We start from the raw sequence: 25,656 nt of genomic DNA on the forward strand, positions 1-25,656 counted from the left end.
ATGAAAGTGAAAAGGAGCTTTATTTCACAAACATAGATAGCCAGTGCAAAAAATCTGCGCTCCTGCAGAACAGTGCAACACAGACGGTAAAGCAATTCAATGCCCTGTGTTAGTTTTATAAATAATTGCCAAAGCATTACTTAGAGATATTTCTGATTTACAAAAAAATTAAGTAAAGTATTTTCTGCCTTTTTTCCCCCCTTTTCTTAAAGTGCAATGACAGTGTCGGTCTCATTACTGTAAAAGGTTTCTATGAGGCAAATGATTTATCTATTTCTACACCCAAAAATCACATGATATAAAAGATGATGCTGCTGATTATGGTCATAATCTTCTCTTTGGCTTGCTGTTGTATGTATATGACAGCACGCAAAGACTCCATAACTCCTCATAACGTAGGCATGGATGTGCTCTTTAAACTATAGCTGTAAGAAGTGCTGCTATGTGTGTGTACGACTGACTATTAGGAGATTATACTAACTTAGTGGAATGGTTTGCTATGCTTACAGTACAGAACCAGAGATAATGAGGCATCATTCACGCCGAGTCTCAGAAGTAATGCATCTTTGGTCTTCGTTCTGTCACAAGCGACCTCTTCTAGTGTTTATATAGCCACCAGTATTCAAAATGTGCGTTTTTTTTTTTTTTCAACACCCTTATCCAGCCCAGCCGTATGATGTCAATACTATAGTGTTGAATAAATAACAGAACGACGTGGTTAAAGCAAGTCAACCACAAAGGATTTTCTGTCTTACATGACAGGTATAAATGCAAAGGCCTTCCTAAATGGAATGACTTCCTCACTCTTTACAGTAGAAATTCAAAACTGCTTCTTCCAAAAATGAGCCCTAGCTCTCCCTCATCCTCTACCTGTGTGCGAGTTCTGGTGCGGCTCCCGGCCGCCCTATCTCCCATGACCCATCTGTGAATTGACGAGGGAGTAGTATGCCCCCTGCTGGTTGAGGAGCTGATGGTGCGTGCCCTGCTCCACCACCACGCCGTTCTGAAACACAGCGATGGTGTCAGCGTTCTGGATGGTAGACAGCCGGTGAGCCACAATGATACAGGTACGGCCTTCACGAGCCTTATCCAGCGCCTCCTGCACTATCTACTCACAGACAGACAGAAAAAGAGAGGGATGACTGAGAAATTTATAAAATGCTCATGACACTCATGCTGTATTCTGTAACTTTATCCTTGTGTTTTCACCCTCTTCATGTCGAAAACCTTCTTTCTGTTGTTGATCTGAGCGGTTTTGCTCTATTGAAACTATGGAATTATTGTTTAGATACTTAATCATGTGACTTTTGCTGTGTCATGTGTAATTATAGTCTTTAGATAAAACAATTCTTTGTTCTCCCCCCCCCCTCCATCCCCAAGAGATAACAGAACGTAATATACATCCGTAGTATGGCTTTGCCTTATCTTTTATTATAAATAAAATAATAAACTGATGATGATTATGAAGCTGGAAGCACATGATAGAGCTTTCCCAGCCTTTTACCTTTTCACTCTCTGTGTCCAGGGCTGACGTGGCCTCGTCCAGCAGGAGTACTTTAGGGTTGCGGAGGATGGCTCTCGCTATGGCAATACGCTGCTTCTGTCCACCTGACAGCTGAGTGCCTTTATCACCTGCCTGGGTCTGGTATTTCTGCAAACCACCATATAGCACATTCTGACTCAGTGACAGAGGACATTCATTGGTTAGGCTTGTATCTCATATTGTTTGCATATTTTGCATTTGTTTAAATTATGTCAGAACAATGTAAACTCCGCTAGTGATGTAGTTGAGGTATTCATTTGAGATGATGCTACAATTTTTTTCTTTTACAGTACTGATTTTTGGAGTTGCCACAAATTTTTTTTCTATAGAGAACATTTTTAATTGAAGCTCTTTTCTTAAAGATGGCCATATAAAAGTACCAAGCTTTTTAATCACTCTCACAAGAAAGTGCAAATGTGTGGAAAATGAAAAAAAAAATTCTAATTCTAATTTAACTCTTACAAAATGCCAAATATAACAAAAACAGCTTTTGATTTGTTACAAAATCGGACTGGATTTGCTCTTTTTTCCTCCCATAACTGATCCAGAATTTTCTTTTTGGTATTGGCTCTGATACTAATACTGGGTATCAGTATGGGGATCTCTGTTATTTATTCAGTGTTCTAATGTGGGACATGGCTATAATGCCTGTTTTACCATAAGAGACTTCAGAATATCATAAAAAAGTATATGTCAACTGGATTGGTTCGTATGAGTATGACACAGAATGAAGCAAAAAAGTAGGCATGAAAAGTTATACCTGAGGCAGCCCCTCGATAAAGGAGTGTATGTTAGCCGCCTTGGCGGCCTGTTCGATCTCCTCCTGCGTGACCTGCCTGCTGTTGTCTCCATACGCAATGTTCTCTGCCAGGCTGCAGTCGAACAGCACGGGCTCCTGGGATACAATGCCAATTTGGGATCGCAGCCAATGGATGTTCAGCTGCTTTGCATCGTTGTTGTCCAGCATCTACCAATCAAAACAAAGACAGCGCTTTAATCAGTCAAATTTAAAGTTTACATCTTTAATTTTCTACATAAATGCAAATATTTAATGTATCAACATTAGAAATGCTACATGAGATCTGCCTGAAGATCAGTTGGAGGCAACATATGCTGCTCAACAAAATGAAAGCTAATTACTTCTCAAGTTCTGTGGTTTTTCAGGAAGAAATTATTGCTGCACTACACTTGTTGGCCACCATGATGTGCTATATTAGTTTAAATAGTGCTGCGGCATAAGCCAGCTTTACTGTGCTGTCATGTTCTGGGTGTAATCTATGGGTTTATGGCTCAGACAGTCAGGTTTATTGATGAATCAGCAGAAGGCTGGACGAATGCGGTGAACAGTATTTTATACATTTATTGTCTTTCTGTTCAGGGGTTCCTGGAAAAACGACCATGTTCATACATGGTCAAAAATTTGAGAGTTCAAACAGTATCAAGGCAGGGTTTATCTTCCCATCTAATGTGTGTGTGTTAATCTTATCAGCAACCTTGAAAGTGGTAATAAAAGCCCATCTTTGTCACCTCTCTGTTCTACATGAGCTTACTCATTAACTTCTGACTAAGTGAAAGAGACTGTCAATGTCAATGTCCAAGATGACTCATTAGTTTTATATTGCATAACCAAGCGTGCATTTGTGCGTGATGAACAGAGAGTGAGAACAAGACACTGGCAACAAATCAGTGATGAATGGCTAGTAAGCTGACTGAGAATGCTTTAAAGACGATAAATGTCATTTTGGGAAAGAGAACAGAAAGAACTACGGAGGACTAATTAATTTTGAACAGCTTATTAAGTATTATTAAATAATAAGTACACATAATGCTTTGTCTTCTTTTAGTGTAAAAATTATTATGTATTATAACAGGCAATTAATAATCGAATAGCCAGGGTACAAGCCCACCTATTTATCACTAGAAAGCGTGAGGACCCAGGAAAGGAGAGGGCAGGAATATAAAGGTGTCCCAAAAAAAAAAAAAGAATAATTAATTAATTAATCTTAAAAAGAGAAAAAAATAAAAGAAAATTTGAAAAGGAATTTATTTTGTATTTACACAAATTTCCCTCTCATTGTCCATGAGACCCAGTTAAGACTGAGACCAGTAAAAACAAAAAGAGAAATTTCGGTGTAGTTTTATATATAATAGGTAACAATAATACTGACCTAGAAAACAGTCATCATTCTACTCAGCACTGTTAGTTTATTAAACCAAATGAAAGTAAGGTAGAGATTTTTCTCTGTCTCTTACTAATCTTAACGTTAGGCTACACATGTTCATTAATTGGACACTAAATGGGGAGATTACAGCCCTACCGTCTCTGTGGGTTTCCCAGAGTACAACATACAATCTGAGGAGAATCCCCAGCATTTTCTATACGGCTTAAGTTTCCCGATGGTTCAGAAATGTAAAATTAATAAAATATAGAGGTGATATTACTCAATCGGGATTTTGTTTAAACAAGATAAAATATCGTGTTAATTATTTTTAGATATCATTCATGCCTAGACACCTTGTACTCGTGTGTGTGTGTGTGTGTGTGTGTGTGTGAGAATGTGAATATATGAATGTTTTTTCTCTCAAATGTCTTCCAGCTCTTCTTACCACTGAGCCCCGCAGAGGGTCATAGAATCTCTCCAGCAGCTGGATGGTGGTGCTTTTGCCACAGCCACTGCTGCCCACCAGGGCAAGAGTCTGACCCTTCTTCACTCGGATCCGCAGGCCCTGCAGCACGGGTATGTCCGGCCGCGATGGATATTTAAAGTGTACATCCTGGAAGCGCACATTACCTTCAAAGTGATCCTACACACAAAGCACACATGATGGAAAACAGAATTAAAACACAGGTATGTATTTATAATCACAGCGCATAAGCTCGCAGATTACACGTTTATTTATGTGTATGCACAGATATATATGCATCATATATGCATTTTGAGTCATCAAAATTAATTTATTAAAATGATTCAGACAGAATTTCCACTGTGTTACATATTGGAGATCTTTGCCAAGAAAACTGAATCATGCAGTCATACTGAGTGGAAAACATTTGCAAAAAAATTGGATCTGAAACAGCCAAAGCATGGTGCCTTGTCGATGGAGATCATATATCAAAAAGATAAATTAGATACAGTGACATAATACAGAGAGGCCTCTGGCAAATATTGATTTTTTTAAAGACAGCGGAGACTTGAGTGCTGTTAAAAAAAACATCAGTGCTTGAAGGTTTCGTCAGGAGGGTCTCATATTTCATACAATGTTTGTGTCTGTGAGAGTGAAAGAAAACAAAAGCTCTGTACCGGCTTTTCTCCCTCCTCTGAGCCGTTATCGATATCCGGGACTCGATTGATGAGCATTAGGACATGAGAGGCAGATATCTTGGCTTTGGCGTAGTTTGGAGTAAAGGAGTTGGCTTCACCCACTGCCATTGCTCCATACATTACTGCTGAGATTACACTGTAACGAAAAAAACACTCACAATGAACACAGATATAGGGACAAACAGTAGAATAACATATAAACCTCTCAGTACAATATGTATTGTGGTTTTTGTAACATCCATGTTGGATACCAACATCCAAGATCCATTTTCTCAGAAGGCAAATTCATTTAAATACACACAAGTGTAAATCGTTTCAGGGACCAATTTTTCTTCTCTTTTCTCTGTTTTCTTCTAGCGATATCATGCAGCTTATTGCTGAAATGATTTGACAGAAAAAAAAAAACAGGAAAAAACTATGAACACAAATTTCATATGAACGTCATTCCCTTTTTTCAGAATGTTACATTTAGCAGATTTTTTCCTACATTGTCCAAGCCCTGAATGATTACCTGAAACTATTAAGAACTATAACTTTCAGTAATGTAACACATAGTATGTCCATTTACTTACTAAATCAACACCAAACAGCTTTTGTTAGTTTGGCCTGCAAGCCTGTTTGCTGACCAGCCGTTTCTCACTGTAACATCTTGCTAGTTTTACATTTATTGAAAATACTGGTTTTATGACATAATTCATTTTTTGTCTGTGTTATTTGCCAATTGTCAATATTACTGAATGAAGAGCAGTTCTGGAACTAAAAACGGGGGCCTTCGTAGATCTGAGCCAACTGATTTGACTCAAAGGTGCCAAGTGTGAGTGTGCAGACTGCTTTCCTCTACATTTTAATTTCAACAGCTTTGATGCTGCCCTCTTTACAGCATGCCTACAAACTACCAAAACACAATTTACTACAAAACACGCGGTTTAACATGCATTTTGGAAGCCAATCAGAACATAGCACACATCAACGCAGTGGGCTTTTATTTCATGGGGCCATACTGGTTAATAATGCTGGCCAATATGCTACAAGCCTGCAGCTGAGCTTGGTTTCTGTTTTTCAGATGACGCTGTGTAGTGTGCAGTGAAACTGACTTGTTCTTTTGAGTATGAATACCTTTGAGATCTACTTCACTGCCGTAAGACTGCAGCAAAGACAAGAAAGGTGAGTTTCTAACTAGCAGTCCTTTACTAAACCGTAAGACTCGACCACTTTGCAAGTTTGTTATTTGGCATGCAAGTTCAGCTTCTTGTGACATGCTCAATAAGCCGACAGGCAAATTTTTCGTCATGCTCTGTTAAAAATAGTAGCTTTTATTTTATTTATTTTTTGGGGGAAAAAAATCTGCCCATTCACGCATAATGAAGCAATAAGCGACTCAGAATTTGGTCTTGCACTGGCTCTTAAATCAAAATTCTGTTTGCATTAAAAAAAAAATGCTTGCACTGTACAAGCCTGATTTTTACTGCAACACAATTTTTTATCACAACCCCTTTATTAAAAAATATCACTATGTATAACAACCCTAACAAAAATCAGTACATCGTCTCTGCTTAAAACACATTTTCATGCCAGACTGAAAAATAGGGCAAATAGTTTTTCCTACTTATCACTTTGCTTGTCATTTCTATCTAGACCACTCAATGTTGACTTCCCCAGTTCCTAGGCTGTGTGCTTTGGCCATTATATACTTGTCATGTACTACTGGACTCTTACAAATGTGTTTTTAGTTGTTGGTTTGAAGAATTGAAGAATAAATGTTATTTGACCACAGGAGAGTGAGATTTTTTTTCCTACAGGGCAACACTCTGGATGTTAGTTTATACTCTTTCGTACTCCTTTTGTCTTTTATGACAAAGCCTGTGGCCAATCATGTAACTAGCACAGAGCCATTAATATGGCACAAATGATTTCGCCACCTCTTTAACACATTCAGTTACTCTATGGCAGTTTATTTTAACCAAAAACATATCTAGTAATTTTTCACGGTCATCCTCTTTGGACAGTTTAAGCTGTGGCATGCTTTTCTCTTTCTCTAATCATTAACGTGATACTATGGAAACCAGCAGCCTTTGACCCCATGCTCTATTACTGTCTTACGCACTCCATGCCAGAAGCAGTCTCTAACATTGTGTTTACAGTGCCCGTGTATACAGCAAGCTTGACTAACTTCACCTACACTGTTAGAAATAAAAGGTACATTTTTCATTCAACAAGGTACAAACAATGTAAATGTTTCCCCCTATAAAAGGTACAACAGTGGTTTTAAGGTCCAATTATGAACCTAAAATACGTTTTTCCAGGTGAAAAGTATGTATTTGTACTTTCATAACCTAATGTTTTAAAACAGAACAATAAAATAAAAAGCCTGGAGACGAGACGGGGTGTGGATTCAATACAACTTGGATTATGATACAATTATGTTCCCTGACTAAAGGTACTGAGATGTACCCTTGAGGGTATGACCCCAGTGACAGTGATGCACCTTTATTTCTGAGACTGTTGGTAGTATTTCACCCAGGCTACATACAGATTTCCACCAAAGCTGCAGGGATGCACTGCCATATTTTTCCCAGCTCATACTGATATTTTTACACTGTTTATTTACCAGACACTTTCCTAAAACTGTGTAAAAGCTCATCTTCCACCACATCCACAGTAACAAAACAGTAAGCAGTAACAAATATTGTACAAATATTATATTTGTGCCATGCAACCTCTCCTATTATTGAACTTCAGGTACTTAACGAAGGTCAGGCACACTTAAATCACAACTTCAAGATTTCAAGTCCCACATAAGCTATACTGTAACTTGCGGTCTAGTCTAGACCTAGACTAGAATACTGAAAGGCAAGTTAGGTTGCAGCTCCTTTTAAAACTTTCTAGCACAAGTTATGCTTAACAATCCTGAATACTGAAACTAGTTGACATTTGCATACAAATTCAGGGTGTGTTATCCTCTAAAAGGTTATATGCAAGGCCAAGGTTAAATCTCCTAACTTAAAAAATGGTATTTTTCTGCAGTTTTTAGTGCACAAGTTATATTTATTTGGTGAGTTTAACATGTTGGAAAAAATAAAACATTAATTATAAAATGTGCCATAACTTTCACACAGGCCATATTTTGTGTTTTATTTTTTCCAATTTCAATGCCAATATAACACCATGATAATTATTATATAAATATATTAATGACACTAATGTTAGATGCAGTGCCTCTCTATTATAATAAAACCAGTCACTCACAGGAAAACACCCTCGAAATCCATCATCTTCTGCTCAATGAGCCAGGAGCCAAATTTGAAGCAGCCAGCATAGGCAAAATAGATCATGGCTTGGGAGAAAGAGAACGTCAAGCCAAAAACATGAGCCTTCTTCACGGCGTTCCTGAGAAGAAATACATGCAAACAAACCAATCTTAGAAACTGTAATTCTTTTACAAATGGATATCTATGTCTCGTATCAGTAAGTGCTTAAAAGTAAAGCTTTTTAATATCTTAATTCAAGATGTTATAAGAAGAAGATTCTACTAATATATATATATATATATATATATATATATATAAAAACATACTTGTAAGGCACTATCAGGTTCTGCTGGTAGAGGATCTCAAACTTGCTTTCTCTGGTCAGTGACACAACCGTGCGTATATTTTCTATGGCTTCTGTGGCAATCTGAGGGGAAGACAGAAGATGTTACAACTTTGCTGTTACTTACCAAAATTCAAAGAAACATTTATTTGTGTTCTCTGTGGCTGTGATTGTGTGTCTGCTGTCAGGTCTACTATCCAGAATAGTACAATTTAAAAGTTACAGGGAAAAAAAAATGATTTTATGCAGTGTTGACTGTGAATTCCAACACCAATGGCAATGCTTATGACACAGTGCATTCTTTTCAAGGGGAATTTATTAAATTTCTGTATATTACAAACTTTCAAAGAAACGTACTGAGACAGAATTCTTCACAGTGGTGTTGATAGGAACCAGACGTTTTGTTTGTTTTGAGAATGTTTTGGCCTAAAAAGTAATTCTATTCTATCTATTCAGAAAGGGTACATGCAGGGTGTTGTAAGGCAAAACAGTACCAAGAAAAAAAAAACTTTTTTTTCTGATTTAACACTACATTTCCATGATTACATATAAATACTCAGAAGACACATGTAGGTTCACTGGTAGGTTTTGTATAGTAAAAAAAAAAATAATGGCTATATTTGTGTTGTAGACATTGTGATCCCTGATTCCTATCACCACCACTGTAAAGAAATCTGAATCAGCAAGTTTCTCTATAATGAACCATTTTACATCAGACCACTTTGAATGAACTCGTTCACATCTCAAAGACTAAATGATTTGGAATTTTGGAAAAATCAGTGGAATTCCCCTTCAAGACAGCATGACAGATGATTGGAGTAAACAAAATAATGGCTAAATTATATATTTTGAATTGAAAGTCAGTGCCTTAATCAAGTAGCCACTCCCATTCCTTTATTTATACAGAGATTTCTTATCCCATCCGAACTAGTCATAAACATTAGATGTCCAGTAGTAAACTGGCCTCACCATATAAAACTAATTCTGTTCAAATAGTGCTTTACAGTCATAAAGAATCCACAGGCAATACTGTACCTTTCCAGCCTGCTCTAACTCCTTCTTGTCTTTTACGGCATGGCCTCCTAACATCTTCATCTGGATAGCACCAGCAACAGCCATGATTGGCACAATGGAAAGTATTAGGAGGGTGAGCTGCCAGCCGTACACAAATGAGATGATAATGGAAGTGCCCAGGTTGGCCACGTTCTGAGCCAGCGTAGCCATTCTTAACCCCGTTGCCTGCCCAAAGAACATTCACAGTATATTAATTCAAATCACAGTGTCTTTCATCCTGCTGGATCCTTTATTTGCAGGGACTTTATTGCAGGGACAGTTTACCATTTTTTTGGCACACAGATGTCCTTAGGGGAACTTAGAAAATGAGTAATAAAGACCATTTATTTTGTTATTTGTGTATTGCGTAACCATTTTCTTTATTTCCAGATTCTTAGAAGAAAGTGAGGTGTTAGCATTTCATTAAGCATTTTGGCTTATTTGGTGAAACATTTCATGCAAGACTTTGACCGTGTCAAAGTTTGGCTAACCGAGGCTAAAGGATAGGAAATGTGTAACCATATTGACTTTATTTCATTAATGCCAGCTTATCTAAGCTGGTTTAAGACGGTATGCAGGTATAAAAGGAAGGAGAGAGCAAAAAAGACTCACGCCTTGCACTTGAGCAGTGTCTGTGGCCAGCCTGGTGGTCAGAGCGCCCACACTATTCTTAGGGTCATCATACCAGCCAAGATCCTGAAACGCACACAAACACAGTCATAACAACTCCACCGGGTTGACTGATTATCAGCCCAGCTAATAGTTGTACCCTTTAAGTATTAATCTACTGATCACCGGAATCAGCATTTACTTGTTTCCTTGCTGTTTACAGGATTTATGTGATGCATGTGCATCTCTAACACCGCCATGTCTGACTTATAACAAACTTCAGTTCCGAGTACTTTTGGCTATTTCAAATGTATTCAAAAGTCATCAATTTGTTTTCCAAATGTTTATTATATGTTTTCAATTTTTGTTATTTTTGGAAGAATTGTGTAAAAAGTCATAATATAAATGGATGTTTTGTGTAGGAATTGTGCTCTTGCACTTTCTGTACTCTAAACTTCAAATTTGTATGGCGAATGAATATCGGCCCATATATCAGTTATTGGTCTACTTGTCTACTAATAACCGGTATCTCTTTCGGCTCTGGAATAAACATAGAGGTCGACTCATACTCTATACATGAACAGAATTCGCTGAAATAATGTGAAGCACTGCGAATGCTTCCATAGAGCTCATATGGAAAAAGAGCAGTGGTGTATTCTCACCTGTCTCATCATGGCTTTAAAGGCTCTGTGCCTCAGCCTCATGGTCAGAATCTCACCAGCTTTACCAAAACAAAAACCCTGAGAGAAAGAAATCAAACATTTTTATACCTGTAATATTTCTGTGCCAGGCCATGTTAAAATACTATATTTCTCTTTTAAAATAGTAAATAAGACCATAAGGTTAACCTTTACTGATACTGACTGTAATGTGATTATGGCAAGACTGTAAAAAATCTATAAAAATTGATACAAATTATCTATGCAGGAGGGCACACCAGTGCAGAGGTTAGTTTACTGCTATGTCACATGCAAACCATTTTCAGCTGAAATTGCTATCTAAAGGACCCACATTATAGAACACACTAACTTTTGAAAAAAAAAAGTTTCAAATCGCATCATATCATATGGTCACTATAAGGATCATTCTACCAAATCAGTTCTGCAGTCTGTGGGACTGTAAGTAAGTAACTAAGTAAGTAAGTAAATAAACCTAAATTTCAACTTGTGAAAATAATACTTTTAACAATAATATATTATTATATTTAAATATTTTTTACCATCATTTTTAAAATGTTTTGGTTATTTTTAATTATTTTAAGGTCAAGTAGAAAGATTTATCATGAAAGAAAAATTTATCATGACTTTAATTTGAAAATAAAAAACGCATTTTCATGTTAATACTGAAAACACAAAGATTATTAGTCCATAGGTGGAGCCTTATTTTAGCCACATTCCTGCGTTTTAGACCAGGAAGTGACACTACATCCCTCTCCCTCATGTCTACATGGTGAGCCAGAGATTACTGGCAAAAAAATCAAAAATTTTAAAAATGCTGGGTTTCATTAAAAGAGACCATCTATCTATAGACTGCTATTTACATGTTCCTGACTAAAATGGATATGGCTTCCAGAAACTGCCCCCATGTTTAGCTAGCAAGGATAGACCATGAGTAAGAAAGGCCGTGTTTAATGTACTCATGTTGGAAATCAGTCAGCCAACAGCTCTGTGTACTAACTACCAAAAGACATTTACGGAAAAGAGTGTCTGCTGCTATACATCATACTGACATGAATGTTTGGAAGTACTTTAGAATTAAATCTTTTCAGTAGTCCTCACAATCTTCCTTCCTAAACTAATGCCCACAAACAGGGGCTCAGCCAATCTGATGAATATGTAGAAGTGGCTAATGAATATGTAGAAGTGCATGTGTAACGCCCTCCAAAACAGTAAGAGCACTGCAAAAGGGCTGTCAAGACCTGAAAAAAGTTTACATAGAAATTCAAAGATTTGAGTTAAACAAAAAAAGGACCTTTACAAGTGCTTCCACTGGCACTGAATGAACGGATGTAATAAAACGTAGGTATAATTTGTGACTTTCTAGAACATGAACTTCAAGGCCTATCGCACCTGTAAGAAAAGTGCAACGAAGGAAACGGCCCCAATAACGGCAAACAGCAAGGAGAAGATATTCGACTTCTCTCTTACAACATTCTCATCGACCTCAGCAAACACCTAAAGAGGAAAGAAGAATAAAAGAGAAAAACCATTAGCGTTCTAGTTCATCAAAGTGATGTCTGTTTTTTTTTTTATTTGCCTTTGTATGCGACTTACAGCAACCATTTTGGAGAAGATGACCGCAAACGCAGGCTGCATGCCACCATTGATGATGGCAGATAAGACACCCACTACAATGTAGGGCCATTCAGTCTTATTCAGACTCAGCACTTTGAAGAATGACACCTCTGGAACTTTTTCTTCCTACAAAAAGAGACAAGGAAAGAGCAAGACAACTCTTACATAACATCTACCACTCAATCAAAACAGGACAGACAATAAGCAGATACTCTGAAATGCGCACAAGCATGTGCTTTACCTGCGCTGGGTCTTTATCTCCATCCTCCTGCTTTTTCTCCGAGCCAGTAAAGCTCATGGATTTTTGTCTGAAGAGAGTGTGCTCAGTCATAGAGTTGACAGAAGGACTCTTCTCATCCAGCCCTACCTCTTCTGCCTTGTCCTCCATGGCCTCAGTGCTATTAAAGGTCTGAAGGGTCAAAGCAGTGTTTATGTCAGTGATGTTTACACACGCTACTGTATGTACTATTCAAACCTCAATTCCAAAAGAGCACGAGACAGTAAGTGAAACGCAAACAGAAAACAAAATATTCACAAAAGATAAGACTTTTAATGTTTTGCCTTAACCAAACTGTTTTGGAAATACACCCTCATTCTGAAATTGACACCTGTAGCATGTTTCAAAAGAGTTGGGAGAAAGGCAATTTAAGACGGGGGATGTTGTGAAATGTTCAAAAAACATCATAAACAGGTGCAATCATGCTTTGGTATAAAAGGAGCAGGCTCGCCATTTTGCCAGCTCACCGATCCATCAGTTTAAGAAAAACATTCCTCAAAGGTTTTAGATATTTCACACTCTAGCATGATACGCATAATATCATCAAAAGATTCAGGACATGTTTCTGTTTGTTGGAAGCCTGTGCTAGCCTTCGCCCTACGTTCTAACTAGTGGGTGGAATTGGAGAATACTTTGAGAAACTTTCCAATTAACTGTTTGCTGCTGCATCCACAAATGACTACTAAGTCAATGATGCCCAGAAACACCACTGATTTCTCTGGCCTCAAGCCGAGTCAGTTAGAGATTGTTTATGGCAATAATAGACGAAAAGGACCATATCGACTGTTACCAGCATAAAATTAAAAAAAGTGTCCATGGTATTTCAACATTCAAGCCACATTCTGCATGTGTTACAACAGCATGGCTGCATAATCAGAGAGTGCGGGTGCTAGACTGGCCTAAATGCAGTCTTGACTTGTCTTTCACTGAAAATATATGTGATGCTTTGTGAAATATGACAAAATATGACAACAAAGGCCTTGTACTGTTACAGAGCTGCAGATTTTGATAACAGAAAAACGGCAAACATTTTTCTTTCAAAACTAGATCAATTGGTGTCGTATCCACAAACAATTATTATGTGTTGTTCATAGGAAATGTAATGTAAGACATAAGTTATAAGCATGCACCTGTAAGTTATAAACATGCACCTGTCTCAACTATTTTGGAACATGTTTCAAGCATCAAATTTGAAATGAGCATATAGTTGCAAAAATATCAAATATCAGATAAATTAGGATTGTATATCTACCGCAGATATTGTGTGTTCTGCTTTTTTGCCTGCTTAAATTCTCTCTGTTGTTTCAGGGTTTGCCTCACCTGCATAGTTACAAGAGAGTGATAAACTCCCTTCATCCCCATCAGATGGTCATGTGTACCCAGCTCAACAATTTTGCCATTCTGGAATCCAGCGATAACATCTGCATTGCGTATAGTGGATAAACGGTGGGCCACTATAATGGTCGTCCTGCCAAGTCTCACCTACACCGAAATGGCACAGAAAGTCAAGATCAAGATTAAAAAAATAAATGGTCATGTAATGAATTACTACTGTTTTTGATACATAAAGCCACACAAACGTGATAAATGGTAATAAACCTCAGAGGAAAAAATAAATGTGACAAATATGTAGGATATGAGCCCTTCAAGTAGCCTTTAATTTAAAAAAAAAGTAATAGTAATTTAGTCTTATTACCTTATCCAGGGCTGCCTGTACGATGGCCTCACTCTCTGTGTCCAGAGCAGACGTAGCCTCGTCCAACAGAAGGATCTTGGGATTGCGAACAAGTGCTCGTGCGATGGCGATTCGCTGTTTCTGCCCACCACTCATCTGGGTGCCCCTGTCTCCCACAAGGGTCTCGAATTTCTGAAAATGACGCTCGATTAGAGTACACAAACAATAGACAGCAAAAAAGGAGGCTGGTGCCATGCAGATCTTGCACAACAACAAATGGCAAACTGTATTTACATTGGCACAGTTGAAGAACAGTGTTCGGTACATGGAAACTGATTTATCATGAACCTCTAACATTGTTTTGTCCTCCTTCAAATACAGAACCTGCATTTGCAAAAGAACGTGGTAAAATGGGCCAATTCAAAAATTCATACTCTTACATAAAAGTCTTGACTCATTAACATCTACGCCCCCAAAATTTACACACACCAGCCCATGGTCTAGCCCAGCTGCAAACAACCACGGTGCAACAGCAATGAAAATGGCAGAGTATTTGCAGAAATTGTACCATTCCATGCTGTGAAGGGATGTCAGCATTTTTCACACCTTCTCAGGAACCGAGCTGCCAAAGCCATAAAGATAATCCAATACGCCTACCCTTCAAACTTATCGTTTCTTCCTCTGTTGGTCTCTAAACAACATGTGCGGCATGCTGCTTTGAAATGATTGCCAAATTAGTCCAAAAGATCGCAACAGTGATATAAAACCAAAGCGAATAGCCTATTGTTTGCAGTGCTTTTTCAAAGTAGTGCAGTCACTTGTATTATATGCAGAACCGTTCCTGACCTTCCTAAGCACAATTCTACAAAGGGGCCATCCTACCTGACCCATGAGCCATGTAAACCATTTGTAACTGCCACAAAGTCACACCTGAGAGTCACACCCCAGTGCTCCCTATTACAGTCCTCCCTGCTTTAAAAACGTTTGCTCGATCTGTCAAAATAAGTAGACCTACACGAAACAGAAATTATTAACCAACAATATTTATCAATCAATATTTACTCCTCTACTGACAAACCTAAGCATGTCACCTAATAATTATAGATCAGACTATTATACATTTTATCAGCTGCATCAGGCCCATTCACACTGGCTCTCCCAGATTTCTCTTTGCAATTTATATTTGAAAATGTATACTTTACACTATGGCCTGGCTGAACACTTGATGGATATTATTTACTGAGTGATGTGCACCCATATTGCCCAGCATACCCAGCTAATTAACAGTTGAAATTCAATATATAAATCAACAGTCAATGTCAATCCACTGCTTTTCATTTTGCATTGGCCCTATGAAACACACTTAGTGAGTGTATTTTATGTCCCTGGCCCCGTGCTGACATTCCGGCACATTGTCGGAGAACTTCAAGCCATGTTACAGGCTTGAACAGGTGCAAAAACTGTTATGAACTGCGGCACTATTTAAGGTGGAATGCAAAATTTGCAAAACAAGCTGGCGAACAGGAAGTCAACTTCAGCTCCCACATATTAAACAGGATTCCGGACTTTAATTCAGAGCTGTTAACTTGCTCTGCACATTTCACTCCGGACAGTTTTTTAAACCTTGGACAATATCAAGCAGGTGTCACTCAGCGTTACACACTGTAGAGATGGGAGGGGACGGTTCCAGCTTTATTAGCATCAAAACCACAACAGCAACCTGTGATTTTTTTGTGATTTTATCTTAAACTGAAAGTTTTATAGTGAGCTAACAACTTTATGTCATTGTCGAGATCGAAAGCAAGTAGCCAGTGTAGGTAACATTAGCTACTAGCATGCTCTTCATAATTAGCATAGCTAACTACACAGTATGGCAACATATACATATTTACATATAGGTTCTTGTCTGTGTCTATTTCAACATGTTGTTTCTGTGTGAGCCATTGCAATGCCTCATTGTTAACCAGCAAATTGGAGCAGAGCTCAACATATTATTCATAAGCCCACCAAAAAGGGGGAACAGCTTGTTTCATTCTAGGCTTGTAAATGGACATCTAAAACTGTAAGTCAAATACCTTCCATGTAGACATCAGACAACAATTTTAAAATACTGAATAGATGCATTTCACAGCACCTTCAGCATTCAGCATTTTGGGTCAAACAATTCCTTAAAAGAACAGATATGGCTCTTTTTTTGTTCTGATCTCATGCTTCGTGCGTTTGTCTTACGTCAGGGAGCTTCATGATGAAGTCGTAGGCGTTAGCTTCACGTGTGGCCTGCTCAATCTCCTCCTGTGTGACGTCCTCACGGCCGTAGCGAATGTTCTCAGCGATGGTGGTGGCGAAAAGCACTGGCTCCTGACTCACCACACCAATCAGCTCCCTCAGACGACGCACGTTCAGACTGCGAATGTCATGACCATCTATACTCACCTAAAGTAAAAGATAAGGATTAGGAGAGGAAGAGTAACACTAAAAGAGGCTTTACCACTGCATTCCACTCTCCATCTCTACACTTACTACTCCTTCTTGGGGATCATAGAAGCGCTGGAGTAGCTGAACTGTTGTGCTTTTGCCACACCCGCTGCTACCCACAAGAGCAATAGTCTGTCCACTGCTGATCTTAAGATTCATGCCATCAAGGACCTAAACACACAAGTAAAGGAAACGGTAAAATAATCAGAACTCTGGATGTTTTTTCTTTAAGTCCAGACTTTGTTGGCAGTTGGGTAACGTACCTTCACATCCTGCCGTGAAGGGTAGCTGAAGTGAATGTTTTTGAACTCAATGTCTCCTTTGACCACGTCAGGTTTGTGGCCTGCATCTGAGAAACTGTCAATGCTTGGATGCTGTGGACAAAACACAGGAGGGTTTGATACTCAGAAACTCTGAAAATGAAAACAATAACGAAACTACGATTTTACTCCACAACAAATATTTAACAAAACGCTTAAGGTCCAAACATAAAAACACATTTAATGGAAGCCTGTTTGGACCGAGGGTTGTTCACAACTCAGCAGGAGAGCTGTTCTGATCTGAAGTTCTGGCTACGGTCATGTTGTGGCAGAAACAATGGCAGGAAGCTCTGCTCCCTGTTTTGATTTATTTGGACTGGACTGGATGTGTACCTCCAAGTCCCTGTCCACTCCCTGTGAGTAGAATGTTTGTTATAACTGGAAAACTGGAATCTAAATAAAGACAAGTTCATGAAGTGCGTGTGCGCGTGAGTGTGTGCACACTAATTCCACACCCTAACCTGTTCTTTTCAAGTTTTTCCTTTGGGAAGTAGCAGGAGGCTGGGAGGAAGTTACAGGAAGTCTAGCAATTCTCTGCAGAGTATTACTGTAAAAAGTGGCCTGCCTAACCAATACTGTGAAAGTGTTTTAAATACCTTAAACCTGGAAAACCAATTATTAAGTCTCACTTCTTGTTTCAGTTGTTCAAGCCTTCTCATGCACATGACTTTATCATTTTTTTTTTTTATCAACAAAAGACAATAAAAAAGAAGGGAAAACTACTGAGACTACAGAAAAAGCTCAAAAAGAAATACAGCTATTATAAAAAATACCTGAGTAGTATTTGGAACTATGGATAAACAGTTCAGACACAGTATACACAGTAGCCTTGTACTGTTACATATTTAAGATCTCAGAGCAGAAAATATAAAAATTTAAGACACAAGATCTTAAATACATTCAAATAAATGTAGGACTTTTAATGCACCAGTAGATACCTTGTTTATAACAAAAGGAGTAAAAGGTAAAATTAAAACCTGAAGGTATGAAGACAGTGCTTACAGACAGTTCATCTAAGATTAAGCCAATTTCAGTGCTGTGTGCTTTGACACTTGACTACTGTAATGTCTTATGAACTGCGGTCACTATGTCATCTATAATTCCAATATGCTGAAACTTGCACTTAGGTAATCTTGTCTGTAAGGAGGAACAGTAGACTGGCTTACAGCATGTTTCAATGAAAAAAAGCAGAAGGTCACTGAGGTCACTCACATGATCAATGATGCTGAAAACCTTGTGGGCAGCACCTCGTGCGCTAGAGAACGCTTGGATGTTTGGAGAGGTCTGGCCAAGGCCGAACGCCCCAATTACGACAGCGAAGAAAACCTAAATAAGAGGAAAAGAAATTGTTGTGGGTTTTTCCCACTGCAATAGCAGCCACACACTGACTCAACAACTTAGTGGTTATTACATATACATTTACTGCTTGATTCATCTTTATCTGTGCGTTTTCCCCAAGTCATTTTGGGCTGTTCCCTTTGGCCAGTTCATCGTGAAATTTACACATAATGTAAAGCACAACAGGTATTTTCAAATTATGTCAAAAACTTGTTTAATCTATTCCTGAATTAGACTGAACTATTTAATCTATTAACTTTATTTTTGTTGAAACCAACACTAATGAAGTATCTTAAATTCAATGTTATTATTTTCAACTCTCAATATAAACCAACACTCTAATCTCTTCTCTTTAGACTAGATATTGAGCCATGTACTTACTGTCAGCAACGTTCCAGCTGTGTATTCTTTATCCAGAATCAGCGTGCTGCCGTACCAGAAGGCCAGAGCATAGGAAATGTAGATCATGAAGTACGTGAAACCCACAGCAATGTTCACTGTGATTGCTTTCTTTATACCCACGTTCTTAGCATCTTCAAGGTTTTTATGATACCTGCCAGGAGAAGAGCAGACATGGTGAGGTTACTTTAAAGGCAGCACTGATTGTGAATAACTCTACTATTTACTGTAGATCAGCAGATAATTTATTTAAAAGCTTCGGGAGACTCTTTAGATGAGACTGATATTTCAAACCGATATTTGATGATGTCGTTAGTGTACTTGAGAAGAGCAGAACATATAGACAACACCAGGCTACTTTGCAGTGTCTCCATTTTTAATTTAACTGTATTTAATCCTACTGAAATTAATGTTTCTCTTATGCTAATCCAGGTAAAGCTAGTCCCAATTTCCACATTATATAAACAATTATGATTTGGCATCGGCCCACTGTGACCGTATCATTGCATCCCTATCGATCACCGTTGGAGGTGACAGAAATAATGGGTGATTAAAAAATCTTCTCCAGTCGCATTATTATCTGAACACGATGCCTCAGCTGAATAACTGATTATGCAGATTATTCAGAAATAGTACTTGGGGGTCGATTGGCCTTGCTCTCTGGGTGGCTAAGATGGCCCCCCCCTTCTCTCTCTATCACTCAACACGGTGCTAGCGAGCGCAGGCGTCTGTTAGCTGACGTAACAGATTTGGCAGTTAGTGCTTTCCTCCGAATATGCTTGGCTGTCCAACAACGCAGTTCAAAAAGATACGGTGCCACTTTACAGGTCTTTTAGGAAGCCTGTGCTAGCCTTCGCTCTCCTAGCGCTGATAGCATCGTGTGATTGGGGGAGTCCTAATTAGTGGGTGGAATTGGAGACGACTAAATTGGGGAGAAAATTGGGGAAAAATCCAAAAAAAAAATTAAAAAAAATTCATGTCTATTCCTGAGGCTGAGGATCATCTGTTTTCACCTGTGTATGTGCTCGCGTTTGAGTGAGAGAGAATACTTATAGAAAAAAAAGTACATTTACACAAAAAATAATTTGTAAGTATCCATTTTCCCTTTTTTGTCACATACAGCCCTCTTTATTTGTGATATTTTTTAAACATGGGCTGCTTTTTTGCCAAGATGCAATGCTTACATTCTTTTACTGTGTTGTGAGATCTTTTGCACACACACACCTTTGTATCTCTTTCTTTTGTCCTCCGAAAGCAAAAACAGTCCTAATGGCAGACAGCACCTCCTCAGCCACAGCTCCGGCCTTTGCATATGCAGTTTGCTCCTTGGAGGTGAACGTCGTCATCACCTAAAGACGAAACAAATGTTTACTGACAAGCCTCTCCACTTCTCTTTCCATGTCAGTTCTATTTATGCAGCTGCGCTTAGTTAACAGAGAAATATTTTTGTGATGGGAAAACTCTGGAAGATGTATAGGGAGGTACTTCTTGTAATTTATATTCTGAGATCCTGTTTTGTTCTGTTCTCTCTCTCCCTGACTGTCCCTACTGAACTTCTACCTTGCCTCTCTTCTGTCCTTCTACCTTGACATTTCCACTGATTCCTCACCTTGGCGATGACTGCAGCTGAGATGCCAAGCAGGGGGCTTATGGAGAGGATGACAAGAGTGAGTTTCCAGCCTTTGGCAAAGCCCACAATGAAGCCAGTGAAAAAGGTGGTGAGGGACTGAATACACATGCCCATCTTGTCTCCGATGCCTTCATTTATTTTATAGATATCGCTAAAGACAAAACACAGTACAGGGCAAGCAGGAGTCAGAGCGCGCAATTTATGAAGTGTCTGCAGCATTTAAGTTCGAATGAACATAACGTAAATTCCCAGTGGTTTCTCTTACAGTAAAACAGAGCTTGGTAACACATCTATTTATGTCGCTGTTGTCAGAACAAAACCTTGCATCTCCGTTTTTTGTTGTTTTTCAGTTTTTGGCATCATTTGAAAATGCCTGTTGTCCTTTATATTGCGTTTAAATTACATGACGAATGGATCAAAGGAAACAGCCGAAATTTACTTGGAAAAAAATTCTGGTTACATTTACTTACATAAAGAGTAAAGTACGTTTTTTTCTTCTCCGGTAAAGTTATCATTTTGGAGATACGAGGTTTTGTTCCAACAGCAGCGATATGCTTTTTTGCCACACAGTACACACAGCATGTGCTACCAAGCTCTGTTACTGCTAGACAAACCAGTGGGACATGCTACGTGGGATATGTTACATATATGTTACTGGAAGACAAACCAGTGGAAACATTTATAATAGGTTCATTCAAACTAGAAACTAATCATTGCTGATTCATCAAGTGAAGTTTAATTGAAGATTTTCATCAAGTTATCAGTTTTAACCAAGCAATCGTGACAGCCTCTAATTTAAAGTATTCAGTTCAACCGTTGTTGTAATTTTATAATAACCCAACACTCAAAGGTCTGCTTGTCTTGGTCCCTAGTAGGCCTCTTACTCTGTGAGACGTGTGTTGAGCTGTCCTGTCTCGTTCACATCAAACCAGCCAATGTCTTGCTTGATAATGGCATGAAAGAACATCTTTCTGAGCCTCTTCACCTGTCGTCCTGCAGCCAGTGTCCAGAAAGCCACCTGCATGTAAGCTGCGAAAAGGACTATACCTCCCATGATGCTGTAGTAAATGGCATGCCTAAATGAACAGCAGAATGGGGAGGGTGAGTAAACTTTAGAAAAGACCACAGAGAAGTCCAAAGTTCACAGTTATGTGAAATGGAGATAGGAATAAAACAACGATAAAACCAATAGTTACTTAACTTCATAGGACTAAAAAATAAGTTAAGGGGCAGAACCAGATATGGAGGAGAAGCAACAATGCCACTTTAAAAGCTAATTTAATAATGCACAAACAGAAGCCTGTTACCTGGTCATCTGCTCTCCAAGAGTTTCATTGGAAGTAGGCCAGGTAAAATCTAGTATACAGAAGGTGTTTATAAGCATTTATTGTGGACTGTGAACAGTTTAAACATCTGCTAAAATAATTCTCTTCAGTTTAATCAATATTTCTACATTAGTCTTGTGTATCTGGATTTGTCCTAACAAGACAACAGAAAAGTAATGCATCACTCACTGAAGGGAGGAGTAATGTTTCCAATGTTGCTTGATACTTCATTCTGCACAAAGCTGTCCGTCATGTCTCCAAATACAATCACCATAGCAGGAAGTACTGCTCCATTGGCCATAGACATTATAGTCCCAACCAGCATAAGGAAAATGTCTACGCTGTCTGCATAACGGAACTGATATAAAGAGAAAACTCAGAATACATACACAGTCGTATAAAAACATGACACATATGATTTTAGAACACTTAAAAATAAAAACAAGCAATGTAAAATTTAAAATCTGACTTTTAAGAGATTCAAATATGTTTCTGTAATGGATAAACGGCTTAAAATGGTTTATAAATATGGTTCTAGCCTGAACACAGCACTCTTAAGATCTCCCCACATGTAGGTAAAACTATTCTAGACAAAGTCTGGAAAATGTGAAGTTATTCTACAGGGAGATTCACTCGAAAGAGGCCCCAAATGTTCTGTAATAACTCTCTAGACTGAAGCAATCTGAATGACACAATGTGCAATGTGCTCCTAAGTATATGGAGCTTCGAACAAGCCGGGATGCGCCTGAGTCGGAGTGATGAGGTAGACGCCGGACAGCCGTCGCAACATTTAACCTCCGTGTGCAACCTCCGGGTGCGTACCCCCGTACCCCATCATGTGTCTGGCAGAAAACGGACATCACTTCCAGCATCGCATGTAATGCAATTGATAACACATACGTCAAGGTATGTAGCAGATTTTTTTGGTTCAGACTGCTTCATCCTAACGGGAGTTACAACAGAACATTCGGGGCCTCTTTCGAGTGAATCTCCCTGTAAAGTTTCAAAGTGTTAGAATTAATAGCATTTGTAATCATATAATTAATGTAAAATACTAGATTGACCAGAAACATTGATTAATTAATATTAAATCAGATCTAGTTACATTTAACTGAAGACTGACATTAACTATAGATCACTCATCTAACCCAAAAGACTAACAATATTAGGCTACCACATGCTGCTGATGTCTTACTAGGATTATGACAACACACTACCAAAAAAAATGTAAGCATATTTTTATTAAGAGTAAAATATTACCCCATATAATGAGGAAAACCAAGGAAAAAAAGGTTGCACTTACTACTTCTATTGGTCCAACCATTGGCAACTTAGCATCTTTCTCTTTTTTATCTCCTTTCTCTTTTTTATCTCCTTTTTTCCCGCTGCTGTGAGACAATATCTTAGTTAAACACTCCAACAGTTCCATCCAAAGGCTAATTCCACATTACGTAACGTTACTTCAGCAACTGTAGGCTAAAGTAATGTTTGCAGGCGAAGTTATTCACAAAAACTAATGCAAAAGGACAAGGATAGTTATATCTAGCATGGGTTTAGCATTAACCCCGCTTACTAACTGAGAAAACTTTGCTCACGGTACCAAAGAAAACGATGAGACAACTTACCTGAGGTCCCCATTCTGGTTGCTATTTCTTGTCTCCGCGGTCAAGTCGTACTTTTTGCCCATTTTCACTCGTTTCTGTGGTGGTGTTGTCAGGGTCGATGTAGTTTCTTCTCCCAGAGCAGCTCTGTGGTCGCCTGCTGGACTGATATTTGAGAAGTGGTGTAACTTTAAATAGATGCACTAAATCTAAAACATTTCCATGTCAATTTTTTTCCATTTTGAGAGCTTCGTTTTAGACGTAGGCCATCAGTGTAAGAAGGCCTTCACAATACGAACACAAACGAGGAAAGTAGATGGTAACTTGGCGAATGATTTACAGAAGCCGCTCTTATTTTAGGTCGTTTTTTCTTTTCCTTCGGGTGACGTTACAAAATAAATCTGTAAGACTTGGCTAGCTCGCGTTTTTGATTCAGGTAACAGGACGAACAAGTAACGTTAACGTTAACATTTAATACAGCGACAGAACTGAATGCGTTTCGCTTTGCGTTTTATTCAGTTAGCTTGCTTGCTAGCTAGCTAACGTCAGCTAGCTACCGAAATAAACTGCGAACTTTAGCTTTACAGCTACAGCTACCGACAAAAGTGTAAAGCCAGGTAGCTGTTCGAGCCAGTTAACGTTACAGAACAAATTATAAACATTAACGTTTTATTCTGTTACCGACAAAAGTGTAAATTCTGGCTAGTATTTTATTCAGTTAGTTAGCTAAAGTTTGCCGCCAAACAAACTATTAGCATATCGCTGCTGTCGGAACAAAACCTTGTATCTCCAGAATGGTAACTTTACAGGAGAAGGAAAAACACCTACTTTACTTTTAATGGAAGTCAATGGAACCAGACGTCTTTCTAAGTCATTTTGGGCTGTTTCTTTTGGTCCGTTCATCATGGAATGTACACACAATGTAAACAGCAACAGGCATTTTCAGATCATGTCAAAAACTAAAAACGACAGAAATGGAGATACGAGGTTTTGTTCCGACAGCAGCGATAGGCGTCTTATTCAGTTAGTTAACGTTACCGAAAAGAATCGTGAAGCTTATCCCGGCTGAAAATAAATCCCAAACAAAGCTTCGTGTTTCTGTTGGTTCCTGTTTTTATTATTATTATTATTGTTATTATTATTATTATTATTTGTTTTGGCGTTTTTATAGGGTTGATATCACAATGTAAAGCATCCCAACATTAATGCTTTAACAGGTGACCCGTGGCTGATCGTAAATGCATTTCCTAATGAGATCTAGGTCAGCTAAAGGTATTCTATATGAAACTAGTGGTCTCTGTATACTAACCTATATACATTAGTGGAAGCCATTAAAGCCAATTCTTATTAGAAAGCAAAACCTTCAGGTTTTCTTCATAATTATATCTAATGGTCCTTTTATTTATTTCAGCAGGGATTTTTTTTCAGCAGGTTTTCGGTTACCATTACCGAAGAATTTGTATCCCGCTGAGAAAAAAGACCATTAGAACCATTAGGATTAAAATCTGATGGTTTTGTTTTCTAAAGAGAACTGGCTTAATGGTTACTCTTAGAGACCACTAACTTAGTTTCCTATAGGACACTTTTAGATCACGTTGGGAAACCACCAAATGCATCTGGAATCAGTCCCACAACACACAGCTAGATAAACCGTTAAAATCCTTTTCACAGTGATATCAAACCATCAGGACGACACAGAATGCCAGTAGCGGCTACTGAATACCAGCGGAAATCAACAGAAACTTTAATGGTTTCTATTATTTTTCTCAGCAGGGTTTTCGGTTACCATTACCGAAGAATTTATATCCCGCTGAGAAAAAAGACCATTAGAACCATTCGGATTAAAATCTGATGGTTTTGTTTTGTAAAGGGAACTGGCTTAATGGTTACTCTTAGAGACCACTAAGAGAACAATGGTTTCTATTATTTTTTCCCAGCAGGGTAGCAGAAGCGAAAGGAGTATCTTTCATTTACCGTTAATGAACAAACTAAAAACCTTAGGATTTAATTTTAAGCTAAGCGTTACCGGACCGAGGCGTAACGCTTTAGCCGTTATCCGTTACCTTGTAGGGAGCTCGCGCCTGTTCTGCCTGGCGCCTGTTCCCCGGCGCGCGCTGCTCCGCTCGTCTCTGTGTCTCGTGCGCAGTGGACTGTGAGCGTTAGCCGTTAGCAGAGTTTATAACAGGCGGGTTTATTACCCGCC

General features: G+C 38.5%; 1 protein-coding gene across 2 annotated transcripts; it reads right to left on the minus strand.

Moving 5' to 3' along the window:
* Position 1: 1 nt before the first annotated feature.
* abcb4 (ATP-binding cassette, sub-family B (MDR/TAP), member 4) lies at positions 2-25,647 on the minus strand. Of its 2 annotated transcripts, none has more exons than XM_036558096.1 (28): positions 25,517-25,647; positions 23,478-23,618; positions 23,156-23,240; positions 22,042-22,210; positions 21,835-21,883; positions 21,412-21,603; positions 20,507-20,678; positions 20,122-20,246; positions 18,880-19,051; positions 18,373-18,486; positions 17,104-17,214; positions 16,886-17,011; positions 16,595-16,798; positions 14,387-14,557; positions 14,011-14,172; positions 12,655-12,822; positions 12,393-12,539; positions 12,189-12,293; positions 10,782-10,859; positions 10,123-10,206; positions 9,493-9,696; positions 8,441-8,541; positions 8,113-8,253; positions 4,846-5,002; positions 4,151-4,348; positions 2,304-2,510; positions 1,505-1,651; positions 2-1,108 (listed from the first exon to the last, which is right to left on the minus strand). In XM_036558096.1, exons 2-28 carry the CDS (start codon positions 23,537-23,539, stop codon positions 905-907), a joined length of 3,855 nt encoding a protein of 1,284 aa, XP_036413989.1. In that variant the 5' UTR covers positions 23,540-23,618; positions 25,517-25,647; the 3' UTR covers positions 2-904. The 2 variants fall into 2 exon arrangements, with proteins under 2 accessions (XP_036413989.1, XP_036413988.1); XM_036558095.1 differs by having other exon boundaries at positions 905-1,108; positions 23,478-23,613; positions 25,517-25,612.
* Positions 25,648-25,656: the final 9 nt, after the last annotated feature.

The sequence above is a fragment of the Colossoma macropomum genome, unplaced genomic scaffold (genome assembly GCF_904425465.1).
Source record: "Colossoma macropomum unplaced genomic scaffold, Colossoma_macropomum, whole genome shotgun sequence".
Taxonomy (NCBI): Eukaryota; Metazoa; Chordata; class Actinopteri; order Characiformes; family Serrasalmidae; genus Colossoma; species Colossoma macropomum.

Coding starts and splice junctions, on each gene's coding strand:
- abcb4 (XM_036558096.1), bottom strand. CDS start 23,539: ATGGGCAAAAAGTACGACTTGACCGCGGAGACAAGAAATAGCAACCAG. Junction 21,604..21,834: donor CTTGGAGAGCAGATGACCAG/GTAACAGGCTTC, acceptor CTGTTCATTTAG/GCATGCCATTTACTACAGCA. Junction 1,109..1,504: donor TGGACACAGAGAGTGAAAAG/GTAAAAGGCTGG, acceptor GTCTGTGAGTAG/ATAGTGCAGGAGGCGCTGGA.